At 47.1% G+C, this 21,048-nt stretch overlaps 1 protein-coding gene across 5 annotated transcripts; it reads right to left on the bottom strand.

Annotated features, from left to right (window-relative positions):
* Positions 1-224: 224 nt before the first annotated feature.
* On the bottom strand, positions 225-18,893 carry fam131ab (family with sequence similarity 131 member Ab). Of its 5 annotated transcripts, none has more exons than XM_084020033.1 (6): positions 18,719-18,893; positions 14,728-14,867; positions 9,811-9,904; positions 9,465-9,647; positions 4,163-4,294; positions 225-3,419 (listed from the first exon to the last, which is right to left on the bottom strand). In XM_084020033.1, the coding sequence occupies exons 3-6, from the start codon at positions 9,878-9,880 to the stop codon at positions 2,773-2,775; spliced, it is 1,032 nt and encodes a 343-aa protein (XP_083876159.1). In that variant the 5' UTR covers positions 9,881-9,904; positions 14,728-14,867; positions 18,719-18,893; the 3' UTR covers positions 225-2,772. The 5 variants fall into 5 exon arrangements, with proteins under 5 accessions (XP_083876159.1, XP_083876156.1, XP_083876160.1 ...); XM_084020030.1 differs by lacking the exon at positions 18,719-18,893 and adding an exon at positions 18,605-18,651; XM_084020034.1 differs by lacking the exon at positions 18,719-18,893 and adding an exon at positions 18,041-18,082.
* Positions 18,894-21,048: the final 2,155 nt, after the last annotated feature.

Genomic DNA, 21,048 nt, shown 5'->3' with positions numbered 1-21,048 from the left:
AGGAAAGGTTCAGACAGGATGAAGGAATTTGGTCACGGCCCTCAGAGGTAACAAGAAAAACATGCGTGACGATGTGAGAGAGACAGCTGGGGGAATGAAAGACGCATCACACCAAGGTGCCCGTCGTCTCACACACACACGCACACACACACACACACACACACACACACACACACACACACACACACACACACACACACACACACACACACACACACGTGGATGGAGGACACTCAGACACACAGAGTAAATGCACTGTGGTGGACAGAGCAAGCTGATAGAAAAGAGTGGGTGAGAATGGCACTCACCACTCCAGGACAAAAGCACAACCTCGCCTCGCCAGCGTCGCCCGGCTCTTAATGTCAACCAAAAGGACAGTGACGCAGATCGGCCCGCTGACACCTCCAGCTCCAGCAGGAGGACACACACAGGATATCTGGTGCCTCCGTCCATCAGATTCTAGAAAGGTCTTACTCTGCACTTGCTCATTTTAAAAAAGCCTGTGAGTTAAAGCATGGAAGATGACGATGATGACGACGACAAAGAAGAAGGGACAACTAGGGAAGGTCAAAGGTGACGAATGAAAGGCACAGCTTCAATGGGTCCCCCTGAGTTGTCGCCTGACAGGGGCACCTCACTTTCATGTAGTTTAGTTCAGAAGTCCAATTTGGCAAAAGTCACCACGTCTGTATTTTCAAAATAATTCCCAGTTTTATGTGCTGTACGCTTTTTTTTTTTTTTTTTTTTCCTTCTCCAGCACCAGTAAAAGTTCAGCCTCAGCTACACCAGACACTGTTTTAAAGGGAGTCGCTGCATTGGAGGGGTTTCGGAATGGATATACAGTGCAAGCTTAAGCAGCTTGCTGACATCTTACAAGTCACACACACACACACACACACACACACACACACACACACACACACACACACACATTTGCACAAAACATCAAACACACGGACTCACACGTTGAGGCTTTTCTAAACAACAAAAGAAGGATGTGAGGACTGAATCTGTGCTTTAATTATTTGTAGAAAATAACTACGCACGCCAGGCTTTTTCTACACAAACACACCAAAATGCACAAGCACGCACACACGTGGATGAGAGACGAGAGGTGTTATGCATGCGGGCGGGATGCATTGATGCTCTGGTCCAATGGGATTTCCTGAGTTGTATGAATGACAGTCCCTCTGGGAGAACCTCAACAGAGCTCCTCATATCACCATGGCGATGAGAGTTTCTGCATGTGTCACATAAACACGCCATTTTGCAAATATCATTAAAAAAAAAAAAGAAAGAAGGGAAAGTATTGAATAAAAGGCAAAGCTTTTCAGGAGTTAGTATGAGAGAAAGGAAAGAAGAGAGAAAAGACAAAAAAAAAAAATACGAGCTCTTCATGAGGATCATGACAAATGCAATAACAAACGGTATCACAGTATCCTCTTTTGAAATCAAGAATCAAATAAAAACGTTTTTGTTCACATTTGTTTTGTTTTTTTTCCCGGTAAACTATATCACACAGTGATAACGAAGAAAAGGAGAAATCTAGAGCCACATTAGCTTCGTGCAAAAAACCACATACACTGGCACGCCGCATAGGCAAAGAGATCAAAGCAAGACAACGCATACAAAAATATAGAAAAATCTCCGATGCAACTCATCTCTTCACAGAAAAAACAATTCTGTCTTTTTCGACCTCCACTTTCTGCCGAACGCCTTAAACCCAAGGGTCACTTCAGGAACATTCTGTCAGCGTTTGATGTCGTCGCTGCTGCTGCTGCTGTGTATTTTTTTTTTAAGACAACCATAGTTCTTATGTCTTCCACGCAGGAATCCACAGAACCTCGAAAAATATCCAGTAGCTATAGTTGATCATGATGGCAGATGTCCATCATAATGATGTTTTGGAATAATGTGAACAACAACATGTTGGAGTGATAGAAAACTAGTACAATAAAAGCATATCATTTCTGTTATATCATTTGTGACAAATCTTTTTCTTGGTTTTTTTTTTAAACTTTGTTATTTTAAAATACATACTATGTCCTGTCACTTTGAAGACATTCCAGCATTTGCTCATAATTGGTAGTGACAGGTTTAAATAGTTTGGCATACTCAGCAAGCCATGCCCAAAAGGATGCTATTTTGTCTCTTGCAAAGGAGGGGGGGGGGGGCAAGGGAGGGAGGTAAGGGCAGGTGTCAGGATGCAGCGTCAACCCTCCCTCCCATGGGAGATGCTGGGGAGGTGGGCGGGCGGGGGGGGGGGGGGGGGGGAGGTTATACAGAACAGCTGAGATCGCAAACCGTGCTCAAGACCGTCTCAGCCCATCGATCTCAGAACTTGCAAAACGCATGCAAAGGTTAGTCAGAGTTTTGGACTCAGTCATTCTGCAGGTTGGTGGTGTCCGTCTTTAGAGTTGCCTCTCAGGTTAGGGACGGAGACGGAGACGACGTGCGTCTTTCCCCGTGAGTACGTCACCAGAGTGCTGTCCAGCACTGCTGTTTTCACACTGATAAAAAAGATTGTTTGGACGCCTTCAAAGAAAATAGAGTTGATACATCGAATGGGGGACAAAGCAGGAGTTGAGATGCTGCAAGTAAGGCAAAGACGGATGATTTATGTTTCAGTCAGACGGGGGAGAAAAAAAAAACTGCATGCGCGGCGGTTCAATCTTTTCAGACGCCATGGAGGAGAGGGGACGGTTGTTTCAAAACAAAGAAAAACCCTCCCAGAGCCGTGAGGGATTTAACACTGATGTGAGGTGAGAGGAGTCATTGGTTGCTTGGCTCTCCTGCCCTCTCCTCCTCCTCTTCATCCTCCTCATCGAGAGACACGACCCCGGAGGACGCCACGTCGGAGACCCTCCTGCGCGGGTCGAAGTCGGGCGGGTACTCCCCTCCGTTTGCCTCCGCCTCCACCTGGCACACGGTGCTCTCATAGTCCTTGCAGGGCGTGTCGTCGTCCTCGCCGGGTGACAGATACGTGTCAGAGTAAGACATGGAGTAGCAAGGAGAGTCCTGTCCCCCGCAGGGCCTGATGCCCCGCCCTCCCCCGCCCAGGCTGTGGAAGCCGCAGTCCCCCCCGCTGCGCCCGCCCTGCCCAGCCCTCTGGAGGCGGGCCAGCAGCAGCTCCTCCCCTCCCTGCAGCGCCGACAGGATCTTGGCGGCGAGCTCGGCGGCGTTGCTGTAGGAGTGGGTGCCACGGTGGCCGCCCAGGTCACGCAGCAGTGGGTGTTGCTCGTCCAGGCTGCAGAGGCTGGAGCACAAGGTGTCTGGGGAGCCTGCCGTGGGGGAGGGCTCTCCGCTGCCACCTCCTTCCCCGCCTCCTCCTCCACCCTCGCAGGGCCCTCGCAGGCCCAGGTGTTGGCAAAGTTGGCTGTGGATCAGGTCCTTCAAGTAGGGCGGATATGATGACAAATCTAGAGGGAATGACAAAGACGGAGAGCATGAAGTCCAGAAGGAAGAAAGACGACATGAGATGAAACTAATGTGTCGGGTCACAGAGTGGTTGTAGCATCAGATATGAGCAGGAAAAAAAATGCTAAAAGAAATTCAAAATATATGGTATATATTGAATTTGAATCAGTAGAAACCAGTAGCAAAATATGACATTACATTATCACATGTGATATCCTGTCACATGAACTACATCCTGAACTAGCACTGGTTTCACTGGAGTTCATCAATATCGTATACATGGTACGTGTGAAACTCCATTCAGCCTTAATGTATAAACCCATAAATGGATACATGAAGATAAAGAAGGAAAACACTGAGGGGGACGTTATTACAGTTATTGGCGGTTCGGTGTAATCAAGATGAAAGCTCTGGTGGACACACATCCAAACAGTCGTGGTCAAATTCTCTCTGTGTATTTATAACCCGCTCACACACACCCTCCTCACACTGTCTATGCAGCAAAGGAAATTATATTAAAGTTGCAGGAGGGATATCAAATTGCGCTGAGGAACAAAAAAATGTTGGGAGAGGATGAAAGTAGGGCACTGGGACAATGATAGGGAGAGGGAGAGGCAGAGATGGACGAGGCTGTGTGATGGGGTCTTAGGAAGCAGGGGACCGTAACAAGGAAATACAATGTGATTGAGATTCACCACAGCTATTGTGGTGTAGAGGGTGTGTGTGTGTGTGTGTGTGTGTGTACCTGTGCTCTGTGTGTTGGGCTCGTTGGCAGGCAGAAAGTCCTCGTCATATGAGTCATCGTTGGACTCATCGCCGTCCACAGAGGACCAGGCCCTCAGCTTAGCTTCCGCTATGGCGAACTGCTCCGCCACACCTGCAGACACACAAACACACATATATGAGCTGCACATGTACACACCCAAAGACATGGTTGGCATAGCAACAATAATGCAGCAGGCCCCTCGTGTCTCTACGTCATGTAGCACGTTTTTTTTTTTTTTTTTTTTGATGGGCAGGTTTGTGCGAGGAACAAAGTGCACGGCGGCGTAGACCGAGCCGAGACACGGCGGCGTAGACTGAGCCGAGACAGCGTTCCCATTCCAGTCAGCGTTCTTTCAGTGGTCATTTGGCTGCTGCTGCACTTAAGATGGCTGTCACTGAGTGTTTGATAGTGTTGTTATGCAGGCTGCATTCCGTGCCAGAGCACAGGAAGTTGGAGGCAGCACAAAGAAGCTCCTACGAGAGCAGCAGACAACACCATCCGGAACGGCGGGAGGAACGGCTTCGCTAATCAGCACTGACATGATGATGATTGTTGTATTGGCGAGCAGGAGTGGAAGCACCTGTAGCATAGCGGTCCACGTGGCACATCGAGCCGACAGCAGTGATTCCATCAGGGCAACAGATTAACATCACGCGCGCCGCGCTGCTAATATCAGATCATCACGTTGATTCATCATTTATCTTTCTTTTGGATGTTTCTGTCAACGTGAATTCACTGTCAACAATTCAACACATCCGGATTTTTTTTATTTTCTGTGTAAAATCTGTGTTGAATTTTATTGATGAAGACAAAAAAGTAGAGCAACTGGAATGGAGAAAATGAAAAAAAGGAGTGAACACACATTGATGTGTTTATGTAGAAACAGCAGGGACGTAAGGAATAAAAACCTGTCTGTTGTCCCTCCACAGGTGAGGTAAACAAAGCCGCTCTCTGACGCGGTTGGCAGTTCTACAGTAGTTCTGCCTGTTTCGCCCACATCAACATGTCCATGACGGGGACGGAATATTAAACACGCCTCTCAGTGTGATCTAATACAGCAAATCCACAACGCACAGCCTCAACAAAAATGAAACATCACATGCTTGACAGAGATTTATTGGATTTATTACAGAACAACACAATGAAGATGAAACTCTCTCTCTCTCAAGGGGAAATATCTTCTTCTAGACTAAAGAGACGCAGTTTTAAACAGCTTGAAATGTGATTAAATATAACCAAATAACTAAGATTTAGACAACAAAACTACTTGGTTTAGTTTTTAAAAAGTACTCAGTTTACACGGGACACACACAGCAGTCTCCTGTCTAGGCCTGTGTTTTTTTAACCATCCACCATCCTGTTCTCCTTCCCGTTGGGCCGATTCATTGCAAATGTATTCATGATACGTCTAAAGTAGTCTAAGCACAATCCATCCCTGAAAACATAATCCACAAAGCAGCTTTGTTGAACGTCACTTCAATCCTACGAATAATATATTCATGTAAATGACTGAAAACAGGATTTTCAATATGAGAAAAGCTAGTTTTATCATTGGCTGTATTCTTGTAGTGGTTATTTAACACCAATACAAAAAAAACAAAAAAATGCACATACATCAGGCCTACCGAGAAGACATCGATGTGTGTGTGTGTGTGTGTGTGTCTGTCTGAGGTGACTCAGCATCTGCCAGAACCAATAAGGCACAAGGTCCAAGTGACCAATCACCTCCAATCACCATCAGGAGCCGGCCAATAAAAGAGTACGACTCCCATTCTTTCTTCTCCTATTTATCTCTGAGCTCGGCCTCGTCCGCTTGCACTCAATCCATCTGTTTTATATGCTCCCCGTTCATCCACTCCCTCCTTCATGTCATGCCTTTCTTCCCTTTGTCTCTCTCAATAAAACGCTCTATCGACTCACCTGACTCTCCACATTTCTACCATTCCCTTCTCTTTCACCGTGCAATCCTTCAGACTTGTGCCTCACGTCTCATTTTGATTTCTATCTCTCTGAGTCTCTCTCCTTCGTTCTCTTTATGTCTCTCTCTCTCTCCCTCTCTGGTCAATGCTCAGTATTCCCGTGTTGTCTCCAGCAGAGAGAGAGATCGATGCTCCCATTCATCTTCCACTGTAGCTGAGCTCTGAACTCTGCTCACAAACGCTGGCACATCCTCCAGCAATTGCAATGCTGCAGGGAAGGCTACTCTTTAGTTCACTTTTTAAACTGTTTTCAAATTCCTTTTACTTTTGACCTGCGTATATATTTTTTATGTCACTGACACACATACCGCACATTAATGCCCAGAAGAAGGATGCCTACAGACACACACAACCACATCTGTGTTAATCTGTCCCACTGACAAAAAAAAGCATACCCAGCAACATGATAATAATAATGCAGGTTATGAGATTTTAACAATGTTATTTAATGGCAAAATACAAGCTAAAAAACATTTAAATTCAGACTTATTACCTGATCTACGGACGACCAGGCATGAAATGGTTAATTAGCAAAATGTCTCACATGGAAATATGACTCAGTCTTCACTAACTTTGAAAAAATGTGCTTACTATGAAGTTCTGTAAATGAAACAGGTTCTCTCTTATTCTCTGGTACACGTACGCACGACGTTGCTAAGTTTCTACTACGACTAAATCTTCATCTGAAGATGTCTGTGCACGCAGTGATAGAGTGGAAATACAGCAGCAGGCTGTACGTGGGCTATATGTGTGCAGTTTTACACTCGTCAGCTCATATTTTCTTCATACACGTTCAGTAGGGTAGAAGGCAACAGTGAATAATGGATGGATTACTCAAACGGGCCCACCGGGGCCCAGGGGCCCCAGCGTCATGCAAAATGTCACTCAAAGAGACGCTTCCAGACAAGGAATGACTGTTAAGAAACGATGACAAAGAGACCAAAACTACCACAAGGAGATGCAAAACGGCTGCAAAGAGACCAATAAACCGTAAAGAGACTCACAACACCTATGAAAAAGGGCAAAACAACCACAAAGAGCCACAAAAGGACTACAAAGTGAGGCAAATAGACTACAAGAACACCAAAACCACAGAGAATCGCATTTCCAAAGAGACACAAAATAACAACAATAAAGAGCCAAAGCAAAGTCTGTCTGATGTGGGCGGGCCCGTGTCTCATAATCCACCAATGCTCCTCCGTATTTTGGACTTCTCCAACATGCTGTGCTGCTGGAACAGTGTAAACCTGCAGGTAAACCTCTGCTACATGACAGCACCACAACCTGGAATACCACCACACACATATACACACACACACACACTCACACACACACACACACACACACACAGCGACGTAAGCCTCTCTGTGTCGGTCAAGGCTCGGCAACCATTCATGCGCTACTGAGAGACACTGCAGGATTACCTTCAAAGAATGTGTGTGTGTGTGTGTGTGTGTGTGTGTGTGTGTGTGTGTGTGTGTGTGTGTGTCTGTGTGTGTGTGTGCGTGTGTGTGTGTGTGTGTGTGTGTGTGTGTGTGCGCGTGTGTTGGCACAAGTCAATCCATCAATAGGACAACCCCACCTGCATTTTCACTTCTCAGGATGCCTCCTACACAGACGCACACTGTTGTGTTCCCCCCGTAGCTCACATGAGACACCAAACTACTCACTTCACACGTTTGCAAATGCTCGCTGTACACACTAACGCGCTGACATTCACAGAGCAGCAACACAGCAACGGCTACAAGGAGAGAGATGACAAAGAATGAAAGGAGTCAGCACAAGCGGCTCCCTGATGGAACGGACGCACGATGATGTAAGCTGAAGAGACAGGGAGAAGTATAATATATAGTGATGTGGTGTCGACCCTTGACTGAACATCAACATGCACTAACGGAATAAAAGAAAAGGGTGTGGAGAGCACCAGGAGTTCCTGCTACGGACGATCCCTTGATAATGTGCCATTTACAATTAAGAAAAGCTTGATCGGTTATTGTAGGCCAGGTTCAAACTGTCGTTAACAAGACCATCTAAAGAGCTGAAGAACTATTTTGTGCTCACGGTGCGTTCCTTTTTGTGCATCCTTGTGCATGAAAATAACTCGTCACCGAAGGTGGATCCTCTAAGGCATGTAAATAGTCAAATGTAAAAGAGAAGCCCCGAAAAAAAACGAAAGAAAAAAGAAAGGAGAACAGATGAGGCACAGAGGAAAATCGCTCAGTCACGGTGGCACAAGCCAGGAGCAAAACCGTACTGTGCAAATTAACCTTGAGAGTCTGCATTGCAGGGAGCGAGCGAGAGAATGGAGGGAGAGCCGGCAGGAGGGAAGGGGGGGGGGGGGGGGGGGGGGGGTGAAAAAAAGATAGAGATAAAGAGAGGGAGGGCAGAGAGGAGCGTTGGGAGAGAGGACGGCGTAAATAGGATGAAGGGGGTAATGAATAGAGGGGGTGGGAGCGGATGGAGGAAAAGTAAAAGACGAGGTGAGTGAGTAGAAGATAAGAGGAGAGACGGATGAGCAGCGGGTGAGAGGAGAAGAGATCAGGCCAACGAATGAGGCTGCGGAATCAAACACCCCATTTACGGCTGCCATTAACATGCGATCTGTATCTGGAAACGTTATCTGGGTAATAACATCCGATCACGGGCCTTTGTATTTACACCTGGTATTAACGAGGGATCTACTTATCGTGGCTGTGATCTCATAATGCACAAAAAAAAAGAAAGAAGATAGGACCGGTGAGGCAATGCTGCTGTAAGGACAATGCTTTGCCACATAAGGGGAGTGACCTTTGAACTTCTCCGGCAGATCTCAGAAAATGATGATGTCATTGTGGTTGCATGATGGGAAGAGTGACCAATACTAGGGACTGTTTGAATAGATGCAGTTCAGCTATTATGGCTGCCGGGAAATCTGTCTCTTGTGCTCCTGCTGGACGGATTACATTCACAGTGTGAACCAAACAACCTCCAGATGTTTGAAGCAAATTCTCTTTTGGATGCTGCAACATGTGGCTGAGGGTAATTAAAGACAATGTGACATAAACACTCATCTGCTCCTTTTTTAACGCATGTTTACCTTTATTGTGTTACAGTTTAATCGGGATCTCCTCCGTGATCCTCCATCATTATTCCACACATTGTCATAAGCTCTCTTGCCCCCGGTGTGTGAATCATCTCTTCTCTGTCTGTTGTTTCGAACTGATCGCTGCACGTTCAAAAGACGTCTCTCAGCTCAAACGTTGAGTGTTTTTTTAATATTTAGGGAATCAACAAGTCGCACAAACAAACAGCAGAAGTCTTACCGGCAGCGAAGCGTGCCTCCTGCTCTCCCTCGGTGAGGTCCGAGTAAGAGTTGAAGTCTGACTCCAGGGCTGCTGGGGTGTCTATAGGCTTACACCAGCCTTTCCACTCTATCAGGTGGGCCACTCTGCCCTGAGCCATGGCTGTAGGCTTCGTCACATGGTCCTTCACTACCTGGGAAATACCTGCAAAGAAAAAGCTTGGGGTTATCCTTCATGCTTAGTGTGTGTATGTGTGTGTGTGTGTGTGTGTGTGTGTGTGTGTGTGTGTGCATACTTCTACAGAATGTACACATAGCTAAGCTTGAAGACCGCATTAGTGAACGTTTATGTGAAATGGTGCACTCACCATGCAGGGAAGACCGTGCTAACGCAGCAATCTCTTGAATGGTGAGAGCTCTTCTTGATTTTGGTAACATTTCACTGGTGTCATCAACATTCACCTGAAAAGACATGAAAAAACAAACAAGTGTGACTCGGGGGGGAAACTGTGGTCGTCAGCTGAGCCTGAATGTGAGCCGTCGTCTGAATACAACGTGACTCACGGGAAAACCCACTATGTTGTTTTTCACGGAGAGGAGACTACGGAGATCACAGTACTTCAACAAAGTCGGTGCACTTTAAAGGCCTTGGAAAGTGATTTTTCTCTTTACACACCAATCGATGCGTTAAATGAGTCATGAGCTGTGTGACAACCACATCTCTTACAAGCACGTAGTTCTATCAAACACTTAGCCTTGTAGCATATTTATTTTGAATTAAACAACAATCATTTCTTATAAGTACTTTGTTTTGTTAGCTAAGTAAATCTAAACTTAAATTAATTTTGACATTGTATACATGTAATGAGCAAAAACGGGATGTTTCCTGTGAACATGGACATTTATTTTGAAAAGTCAATATGCATGTGAGAGCAGAGACTGACACGCTGTCGCTAACATGTCCAACACCGATACTATAGGGGTTTCTAGAGTGGGAAAACTGACCAAGCACGGCCTATTTGAAGAGTTGGAAATGAGAACACCTTGGTTGTGTAGGATGTCAAATTAATATTTCAACATTTTGGGAAATTATGTCCACAAGTCAGATGAAAAAAAAAATACCACTCTTATATAACAAATGAACATGTTTTATCACACCTGTTTAATCCATTAAATAAAGTATACAAACCTCACTTTGTGGTTTACGAGGGAATATCTGCGGGACTATTTTGCCGTCAGAGACAACAACAAAGTTTGAGAGCCTCAAAATGTTCAACTATTCCCTTAAAGTTAGGAATAATTAATGACCTAACATCTGTTCAGCTAATTGTTGCTGTTATGAAACATCTGATTTGCATTTCAATTCACACAGAAGAGTAGAAATAAAAAGCTGGAGAAAAAAAAAAGAACAACCGATGATACTGGTGGTTAGTTAAATTAGCCTGCCGGCTAATGAGCGTACTAATGGTTTGTTAGGGTAACTGAGCCGACTGCAGACAAGAAGGCATAGACAGGAACATCCCCGCTCGCGGATCGTTTGCTGTGCATTTGAACATTATCTCCCAGAGTGGTGCCAGATGTGGCTGCTGGGAGATTTCCGATGCAGCTGCAAGTAGGCAAGTAATTCTATAGGCAAACTTCTTGAAAGGAAACCGAAGCTGCGTCCAGACAGCTAGCTAAGTGAGTTAACAGAACCAGACAGTAGACAAAAGATGCCACCCCTCCTCCCGGGCTGCCTTCCATCAAATCTGTCTGCTCTGTAAAGTCAAACCACAAAGGGAGTATCGGGTGTTGACGAGCTCCTTTGTCGGCTAACTCTTTTTATAGCCTTACCTGTACTCACGTGGGGAACACGCACGTCAACACCGAAGGCCCCCTGCTGAGCTGACGCTGCCCTGTTGTTACTCAATATGGGTCAACACACCCGGCTGAAGGCGGTTTTTAGGTCGTTGAGTCCATTTCAACAGGTCACAGATTGTGTCCAGTCCTCTCTGACGCTCTAGTTTCATCGGAAACTACTTTGCTAGAACAAGAGCAGCGCAATAGTAAACATAAGACGCTTTTAGGATCATTTAAATCTCCCTATATTCCCTCCCTTCATTAATGAGTCACAACACCACGCAGGCCACATCTGATCCGCAGTGAATTAGAAATGAAATCATCACAGAGGCATCACCCTGACCTCGTCCTGTCGACTCCACTTAACAGCAACAATATGCCAGCTGAGGAACGAAACAAACAAGCAAAGCACACAGCAGCGCAGCGTTGTGTCAGAAGGGCCCCGAAAGAGCGAAAGGGGAATCCGGAGTGATCCTGCGATGGTATCAGCGGCTGCCGCGAGGCGCGATAATCCTCTTGTGCTGCAGCGGAGCAGCTCACAGATCAGAGGGAGGATAATCTGGAGGAGATGTGACATACGCCCTCGAGGAGGGTCAGGAAGATATATTGTGTTTGGTCTTTAATTAAAAAATCAGATGTCAGACAGGCAGTTAATGTTGTCCGCCCACGGCCGAATACGTTGAATTTGTTGTGGCCCAGAGACATCCTATGTGTGTGTGTGTGAGGAGTTTATAAATCTGTGGGGACATCCAACTCAAAAACTCCCATCTCTCTCCCACCCAACACCCCTTCCTGAAGTTTGGAGGCACAAAACCGCCTCCTCCTGGCTCTGCTCCCCCACTGCCCTACTGAACAGCAGAGGAGGACATGAGCAGCACTCAGAGCAGGCCGAGCACCTCGGTGAGACTCCGTGGCAAGCTTCCAACGACATGCCGCACGCAATTAGGGAAAAGGACCTGTGTCTATGGTGAAGATATTTAGCCCTCATCAGAACAGCACAACACACACGTAATGTCAAGAAGTCGTACATCATCTCGGTCTGGTGAACGCAGACGAGGCGGACGGGATCCTGCAGGTTCACTTTTAGCTTTTAAATCGTTTGTCTGCGTGAGTCAGTGGATTAATGTGGCCCGGGCACACGCTAAGGAAGCTAAGGAAGCAGGACAAAGGAAGCAGGACAAACAGAAGATGTGTGACGAGTGTCTCCCATCAAACACACAAAGAAGGATTTCAGAATTACGTCACATAAAATTGAAAGTAATAAGTCAAGATTAACGTTCAGGCTTAGTTACATCAACAAGCCTGAAAACAAACAAATGTTAGTGCTTCAGCGAGCCCCTTTTTGATCACCGCACAACGCCACAGGTTGTAAGTGGCCGCATTTGTATTTACGGATCGGTTTTTGAGGTAATGGCGGGAGCGTCACAGCAGAGATCTATTGTTTAGGTTGAGTCAAAGATCCTTTTCTTCTTTTTCAAATGTCAACGGTGACGCACGTTCCCTGCCGCTGAAGTTACTCTTTGTTCGGGAACACTTCCTTCCGTTATTATACAAAAATTACATGATTCAGTGGAACAGAGTGCCGTAACATCCGCTCCCCTGCTGGAAAATAGCCTGAAACATCCGCCTCTTTCCTTCCACAGGTTTCTGTGCATAGCCTACCTCTCTCTCTCTCACTCTCTCTCTCACAGTCCATCCCTGTGCACCCGATTCACCGATGATGTCACACACTCAGACCACCAAGCGACGGCCACGACAGCCAAACTCTTACATGCCCTCCTGCGCTTGTTTAGTGAAGTCACAGACGCATCGTCATAAATCAATTTAATCTCTTATATGAAGGGTATCAATAATACTTTGACAACATTTCAATTGGATTACTTCTACAAAATCTGACCTCATACAGGGAACGTGTCCTCCCCCCGGCTGAAGTGTTAAGTATTACAGGTGTGATAAGATCAGCGATGTGTCTGACATTGCCCAGAATGCAATGCAATGTCTGAGTGGTGTAACAGTAAATAGTGAGAGGCTGCGTATCATAATGGGTCACTTATGTGCTGCTAATCGTCGCCTGCTGCTCGCTGTGACACGTCGGATTCACACCCAGGAGCACACTGGTAAGGTGGATAAATCATCTTCGTCATCAACATCACCATCAGCATCATCATCTCTGAGGCGTCCCACTAACGACACACAAATTATGTTCCCTGTACAGTAACTGCAGGTTTCTCAGATTATGAGGGTTCCTTTTAGATCCAACAGTCGAACCAAAGTCTTCTCTTACCTAATATCTCATCTAATTCAGCGCTACATGTCTTGGGAGTGGAGGATTCATCTGTCTTTGCCATGTGAAAGCCCAGCAATTAACTGGATCAGAATCTCTGGCGCAACCAGTGGAAATGAAAACGTGTTTTTTTTCTTCCCCTTCCTTCTAGGCCTTTGAAGTCAACGACACAATCGAGCGAGCCGCTGCAAATACAAGCGTCTGGCAGCCGAGTCGATCTCACCGCACACACGAGGTCTAACAGTGCAATCAGTCTAGCTGTTCGGCGGTAATCTCTTAAATGGAGATTGTGCGTCGTGTTTTGTCCGAAGGCGAGAAAGGCACCGCACTCTGAGACTCCGTTCCAAATTAACAAAATGAATTGCTAATTACGCTGAATGGTTTGCAAATAATTAGAAACCAAGTGGTTATCATTAATGAAAACTAAAATTGGAGAAGGAACTCGGGGTTGAAACACACATTAATAAGGTAATTATCGAAACGTGGAAGGGTTGAGAAAATAATTTTCTGCTTCATGTGGCGAATTACTGAGAGACTGTCCTCTTTGATTAGGTTTAATCTGGTCACCCGACTAAGTTATAATGCACTAGGTTGAATGTAATTTGGCTCGTTAAGTGATGGACACAGAACTTCCAATAATCTATGTAACAATAAACACAAATGTGTGCAGAGATTGAGTCTTCATATACAGTTGGTAAAACAATGCATGAGCCTAGAGTGACTGAAATTGCAACATGAATTATTCTAAGTAATAATAAAAAAGGTGTTGTACAACTGGATGTATAGGTTGTTTGCTTCTATATACTGTTCTTTTATTAATCCTACTATATATTGAAGTCTTCCTAATAATCTGTATGTCTATACTGAAAGAAGAGAAGAGGTTTTTCAACATTTTGATGTAGCCTTTGCCCGGCATACAACAAATGCAAAAAAAAAAGGGTCGCCAGTTGAGTTTTGGGGACCTATGAAATCACCCATCCAACCTAAACCACCCAGCTGGGGGGACCTGTCAGTGCTTGGGGCCTTGGAACCACCCCCTTATGGCGCCCCAGCTTCCACTTAAAAATATCATCTGGCTCGTGTTTTGACCGTGTTTGGCCTACATCAAGTGCTGCTACAAAACCAGACCCAACTGAAACCAGTAAAAGAGAGTCATGGGCACCTCGCTGAAGTCCACTGCGGCCAAAGGCGCTGTCAGAATCAGTCTGCGCACCAAGCAGGTCCGCGTGTTCCCCAAAAGTGTGAGGTCGGACAGGGAGTTCGCCGCGCTCCAGTCCACGCGCAACGAACCGTCAATGGCCACTGTCAGGAGGAAGAGAGCCACATTACAGCAAATGAACAGTTGCAAGACTCATAGTCGGCCCCAGAATATTCTCGCTCCAGAAATGCAATTAATATAAGGATAGGAATGCTTTGATTTAAGGTGGCAATAAAACGTGTTTCGATCATATTTGTTTGTTTGGTTTTTTTAATTACTGGAGCCAGAATAACCAACTATGAGAAGGATTCTGCTAATCCGTACGTGTTGCTTTGAGGTGAAAGTTGCAGTCACCATGCCAACCCATGCCTCCACAGGACACCAGGGCAACCACCCAGAGGCGATGACCATATAAGGTATCTCACTGCAATCCCCCCCTCCCCAATAAACCTGGGCCCAGCAGCCAATTTATAAATGTCTTGTAAAAAGAAGGTTGGTACAGTAAAAAAATATATAAATAAATAAAATAAAATAGGCAACTGTGAAGCAAAAACACTAAAGAACCCAAAACTAGTCGAATGGAATTGTCTGAAGACAAAGGATTTAGATGTGTTTTGCAGCTTCATCAAGATTGATCATATTTTGGGGTGCCGCGGAGCAGAAAGGCATAGTTAGGCTTGCACCATGCACTTAAATAGCGTTTGTAACACACTTCTTTGTATGATGTATGGTACAAGTCTAAGTGAGCGGCTCGGCATTGGAAGCCTTTATTGCAGCGTAGAACATTGTAGTGAGATCATGTGTTATTTTGGTGCGCGGGAGGACTACTTTCATACGCTTTAAAGCCATGCCACGTCATGCAGGAAACCCTGGCAGCAGTCCAAGCCTGTTTGACATTTGATCAAGTTGGTTCTGCGACCAACAGGTCGCGTCAACAACACAACCGAACAGGCAAGCAGCAGCAGCAGCGGCAGCAGCAGCGGCAGCAGCAGCAGCAGCAGCGGCAGCAGCAGCAGCAGCGCTCCGTGGATGGAGCGTCAAATGTCGCTAAGCAACCTCCCGGCAGCAAATGTCACATACCTACCTACAGATAAGACTATTCGGTTGACTACACGAGTTTAACCTTTCTAACAGCTGCCCTCGTCGTGACCTGACAGGCTCGTGGACCATCGTGGACCAAAGGTGTGTATAAACGGGGGGGGGGGGGGGGGGGGCTAGCAACGTTCCAGCGCGGCAGTGCAGCAGAGCATTTCAGCACCTGGACAGCTCCTATCCGCCAGGCGCACAAGCGCACACGCACAGCGCGCGCGCGCACTGCTCGCCACTCTTCAAATCCGATTTGCAAAACGAGATTAAGAGGTGGGGGCCTCTAAATGTCAGTGCCTGGCTCTTCTTTCCAGCTCCCCGCCGCACGGAGGAGTTTCTGGTTACTGTCTGTGAGAAGAACGACTCGCTCGATTAGTCGCCGGCACCCATCTCAAATATTGAGTTCAATATCAAGACGAATCACTCACCCCCCTCCCCCCCCTCACCCCCGGGGGGTCAAAGACCTGCCGTTTAACGCGCCGAGCTCAAGTTGCCCACCAGCAGAATTCAATATGTGCCGTTTAATGGGGTGTGATGAGATCAGATGCCCGGGGTGTATTGTGTCGTCGAATCTAGGCCACCTCGGTCAATGAAAGTATTGTTAAGGAGTGAAAGATGCGCACTTGTTTTGTATGGGAGTGATGCGCAGAATGTGGCGGGTCATTTGAGCTGCAGCTGATTGCATACACAGCCGCAGGGATTTGATGGTGACACGTCAGCAACTATACTGAGAAGAAAAAAATGCTCACATTTCGTGCACGGATCACCTCAGCCTCGGCTGAGCGGCTTTATTGCCCCTTAGATAGATAGATTGTAAACGACACCGCGCACACGTTGTTGCTCGGCTGCAATGCACGGGTCCGACGAAGTCGTTGTGGCCACGGCGTTGCAGCACTGACCCTGAGTCAGACCGAGGATGCCATTTAAGGGCGAACGGAATGGACATGAGCGCTCTGTAATGGAATGAAACACGAGAAGGGCTTGATCACAGCGACAGGTTCGCCCTTTTACTTGGAGAAACCGACTGGAACGTGTTTCTTGTGAGGGCCCCGTCACTCATCTGTGGCTATTTTCCTTCATTCTCCTTCAAACTCCTTCCCCCGACTGTCTTTCTAAAAACGGAGCCGCGGCTCCAAACGTGTGTCTTCGGCCCTCAAAGGAAACGAGAAGCCGATTTATTTTTATTCTATTTTTTTATTATTATTATGTATTTCACTTAGGTCGCTCTCGCTCGCGTGCACACACCCCTTCTCTCTCTGTGCTTTCCGTTGTCGTGGAAACTGCAGACAGAGAGACCTCAGCCGCGCATCTCTCTCACTCGTGTCTTTCGGGCTTTATGGGAGACTTATGTACGAATCAACACGATTAGGTCAAGACCAGCTGCCGTGGGGTGTCTCACACACACACACACACACACACACACACACACACTCACACACTAAATGTGCGAGTCAAACAGGTGGCTGCTGTTGCCCCTGCTGTACATCCCACTGTTGATTAACGTGCACCGGAGGTGGCTTTATGTGGCGTCCGTGCCATGTCTTTACGCACTCCGCGACAAGGAGACGGGACGAGGCGCCATAGTCATCAAGCGACTGAGGCGACAGATTACACAACCAATTAGAGGCGGAGCGAGGATCTGTTAGGCACGGATAGTCTACTGCACACGGTGAAAGGTTGCATATACATCACCTGGAGAAATAAGCGCCCGCGCCTGTGTGTGTGTGAGAGACGTGGATGGATGGATGGATGGATGGATGGATGGATGGATGGATGGATGGATGGATGGATGGATGGATGGAGACCCAGTCAAATAAATAACGGGGATATCTTGGGGGGGGGGGACGCGATCAGAGGTCGGGGCAGCACGTAGAGGACGGGGCCCTCGGCGACATGTAGCCACCGGCGGAACGGACGGGAGACACGTAGACCGCAAATGTGTAAACAATCACGAGAGCAAGAAGATGCGGCGGCGGCAACAGGGAGCTTGTTTCTTGGCAACAAGAGAATGATCTCTTGCTGCATGTGTGTGCGTGTGTGTGTGCGCGCCGGTTACTGCTATGTAATTCACTTTAAGGGGAAATACGATCCAGAAATTGTAAGAAATGACGAGGAGGGAACCTCGAGTGTTTTCTTGTTGTTGTTGTTGGGTCGCGTGTGTGATGAGGAGGGAAAGCAAAAGGTGTCCTACCTTGCAACTAAACTGGGTCAGCGCGGTCAGAACCATCGTGTCCGGGTGAGGAGACCTCGTCACAAATAATATAAAAGCCGCGTTTACAACAGCGCATCCCTCAATGGTGTCAAGAGCACCTCTGTCTTCTCTTGCCTCTGTCTGGCATGCTCACCACACAAAAAAAAAAGAAGAAGAAGAAGAAAAAAAAAAGGGGAAGCTTCTTGCAACTCTCGTAGCATCGCGATGTTTAGGCTGCAGATACCATCCCCTCGAGCTCCCCTCCACCGCCGCCACCCCGCTAAAAAAAACGCACCCCTGCACAACATATACACTGTTATGATTCCGGGTTATCTATAACGGCTCCTTAATTCACGTGCATTATGACTCAGCAGCGCTATCATATGTCTCACATCTCGGGCACAGCATGCTGTGCACTCCGAGCACCCAAATCCAATGATAGCCTCTGCAGCCGCGGGAAGGCTGCAGCAAAACAATGCGAAAAAAAAAAAAGAAGGGAGAAAGAAATCAGGCTTCCTCCAGCGTGCTTTTAATGAGAGTAGATTAAAAAACAACAACTCTTACCAACTGGCGATTTGGAGCTGATACAGCCCATTTTTTTCCCTCGCAGGAGAGCAATCTATTAAATCTCTTTCCCCCCCAAAAAAATCTCCCTGCGTAAGAGCCCGCCGAGCGTACCTCACTGATCGAAAGCCACTGTCACTCTCCTCGTCTACGGAGGCTCCGCCGGGTTCGCGCTGCCGTGCTCAGACCGCCGGAGTGACGCCGAGGACACTTCTGCTCCGTGTTTTCTGTCTCTTCTTTGTTTTCGACTTGCTTCAAATCCATATATAAATGTTTGCGCAGCTTTTGTTATTATTATTATTATTATTTTTTTTTTTTAAATGTTATTTAGCGCGAGTCTTTTTTCTTGGAGTCTCGGCTCTACGTCACCGGTTGAAGGGTCGAGTCCTGCGGTTCAGCACCACAGCGGACGGACAGCGCTCCGTGAGGAAGCGGCGGCAGCATGGGTCTCTGTACCCGGCGCGGCAACTGCTGCGGGGTGACTGGGTGTCCCCTCTCTCGGTCCCTGCCGGTCAAAGTCCACACGCCACCCACCGGCACGGATCTGCGGGTCCCTGCGCGCTCCTGTTGCGGTCGCCCGGTCAGACAGAGAGTCATTGGAGGGTGACACTGATACAAACATCCCACGCTTAACCGCTTATATACAGCCCCCCCTCGGAACGAGCTTCCGCCTCCTCGTACCGCGTTCCCTCTGCTAGGTAGAAGCGGATTGAGACGTGATTGGCTGGTGTCTCCTTACATGGCAGCAGACATGGGGAGAGAGGGCGGAGTCACACACACACACACACACACACACACACACACACACACACACACACACACACACACACACACACACACACACACATCAGAGAAGTAGGTTGTCACCCCAGGATTGCATTTCTTCTCATCTCGATATCGGCTGTCATAATGACAAACGAGGAACATGCTGCATATTTCAACAGGTCTAAAAAAAAGGGAGAAAAAACCCCCAGAGTTGATTACAGCCTGCAGCAGGTTTATGGTGATGCTGAGAAATAATAACAAAGCAACAGAACTTACTCGTTTGGAAAGGGAGGTGCGATGTGATTTTTTTTTCTTCATCCTCGTGTGGAGAACAAGCTCACAGTCCGAGTGGGAAAAGGTCGAGTTAGACCAATACGCGGTCGCAAGTATACGCTGTTGTGCAGTAATAGGGACATCCAATTATGGCACCAAGAGCACGTTGGGGAGCATTCTTCACACGCAGTCTGACACGCTCCCGGACGTCAGAAGCCCATTTCATACTCCCTAAGTGTGTAGTGGCCTTGCTGCGGGCGTATTACGACCAAATATAGGTAATGTTTCTAAAAATAAGGCCCTTTACGCACGTTCAATCAAAGCAACTCATTATAGCGGGACGCACTCGAAGATTTGGTCTGTGAGGCCTATTGTGTCCCATTTGTAAGCGTCATTCTCCCTCCGTCTCTCTTCACGCCAGCAGGAGTCTAAACGCGGCCCCGCAGAGCCGCTGACACGCGGCCTCTCCCCCCCACTACGCCTATCATCTGTTACCGGAGGACTGACGCGGGGGCCTCTGGGAGAGAGGCGTTTTCTATTCAATTCTCACACAAACAGAATGCGGAAACGACATTTGAATGGATGCTTCACAACACCGATACCGTATTGGATTTGAGCTCAGGGAGGTGCGACGAGGGGCGCGCTGCTTCACACACGTGTCACCCGAAAGATCCCCAAAAGAGAATTTAGATGGACACTACAGCGCACGTGGTCGGTGGGGAATTACGCACGATTGAGCCAGAAGGACAGTGAGGATGAAAATCCGTTTGCGCCACAGGTGTTTCCACTGGGGACGCGTCCTCAGTTACTGGTCGACCTTAAAACACTGTGCTTTGCTCAGGTATATATGCTCTGTGATTTGACTCGTTCAGAGCGCAGAAGACTGTGCTCTTCTATCGTCGTTGCCTGCAATGCGCAATCAACTCTCATTTCATAACGCATCAAAGTTGCGGCAAAAAAGGCTTATGTAGCCTGATCTGCCCTCTCCGCCGCAACACGCGCTTTGTCTGGTGCTCTAGCGCCACCGGGAGGAAGGCTGTAGTACACGGAGGGGGGCACAGTTCAGTGTATGTGACTGCGAAGCTGAGACCACATGGCTGCGCTGGGAGGACATGAGGGGAACATCAGGGCATCAAGTCTGGAGGTTACAGAATGTCCATATGTGAGCAAGTACAGGGGGCATAAAGCAAAGACGACAATTGAAAAAAAATAATGTAAACAAAAATAGTTGTATCCATAGCACATACTATGGCCACATGTTTTGCATATGAATATAGTTTGGTAAGTGAGAAATAGCATATCATGCCCTCTCATTTGCTCATTAAAGTGTGCATTGGTTAACTGCATGCATATGAATTATTTAGAAATATGCGATGCAAGCAGGGGTTACAAGTTCATTTCTGACT

The sequence above is a fragment of the Eutrigla gurnardus genome, assembly GCF_963514095.1.
Source record: "Eutrigla gurnardus genome assembly, chromosome: 10".
NCBI lineage: Eukaryota > Metazoa > Chordata > Actinopteri > Perciformes > Triglidae > Eutrigla > Eutrigla gurnardus.
This window is presented reverse-complemented; position numbering and strand designations above follow the sequence as displayed.

Coding starts and splice junctions, on each gene's coding strand:
- fam131ab (XM_084020030.1), bottom strand. CDS start 18,635: ATGGGCTGTATCAGCTCCAAATCGCCAGTTG. Junction 9,648..9,810: donor AGCACGGTCTTCCCTGCATG/GTGAGTGCACCA, acceptor TTTTCTTTGCAG/GTATTTCCCAGGTAGTGAAG. Junction 4,295..9,464: donor GGAGGCACGCTTCGCTGCCG/GTAAGACTTCTG, acceptor GTGTGTCTGCAG/GTGTGGCGGAGCAGTTCGCC.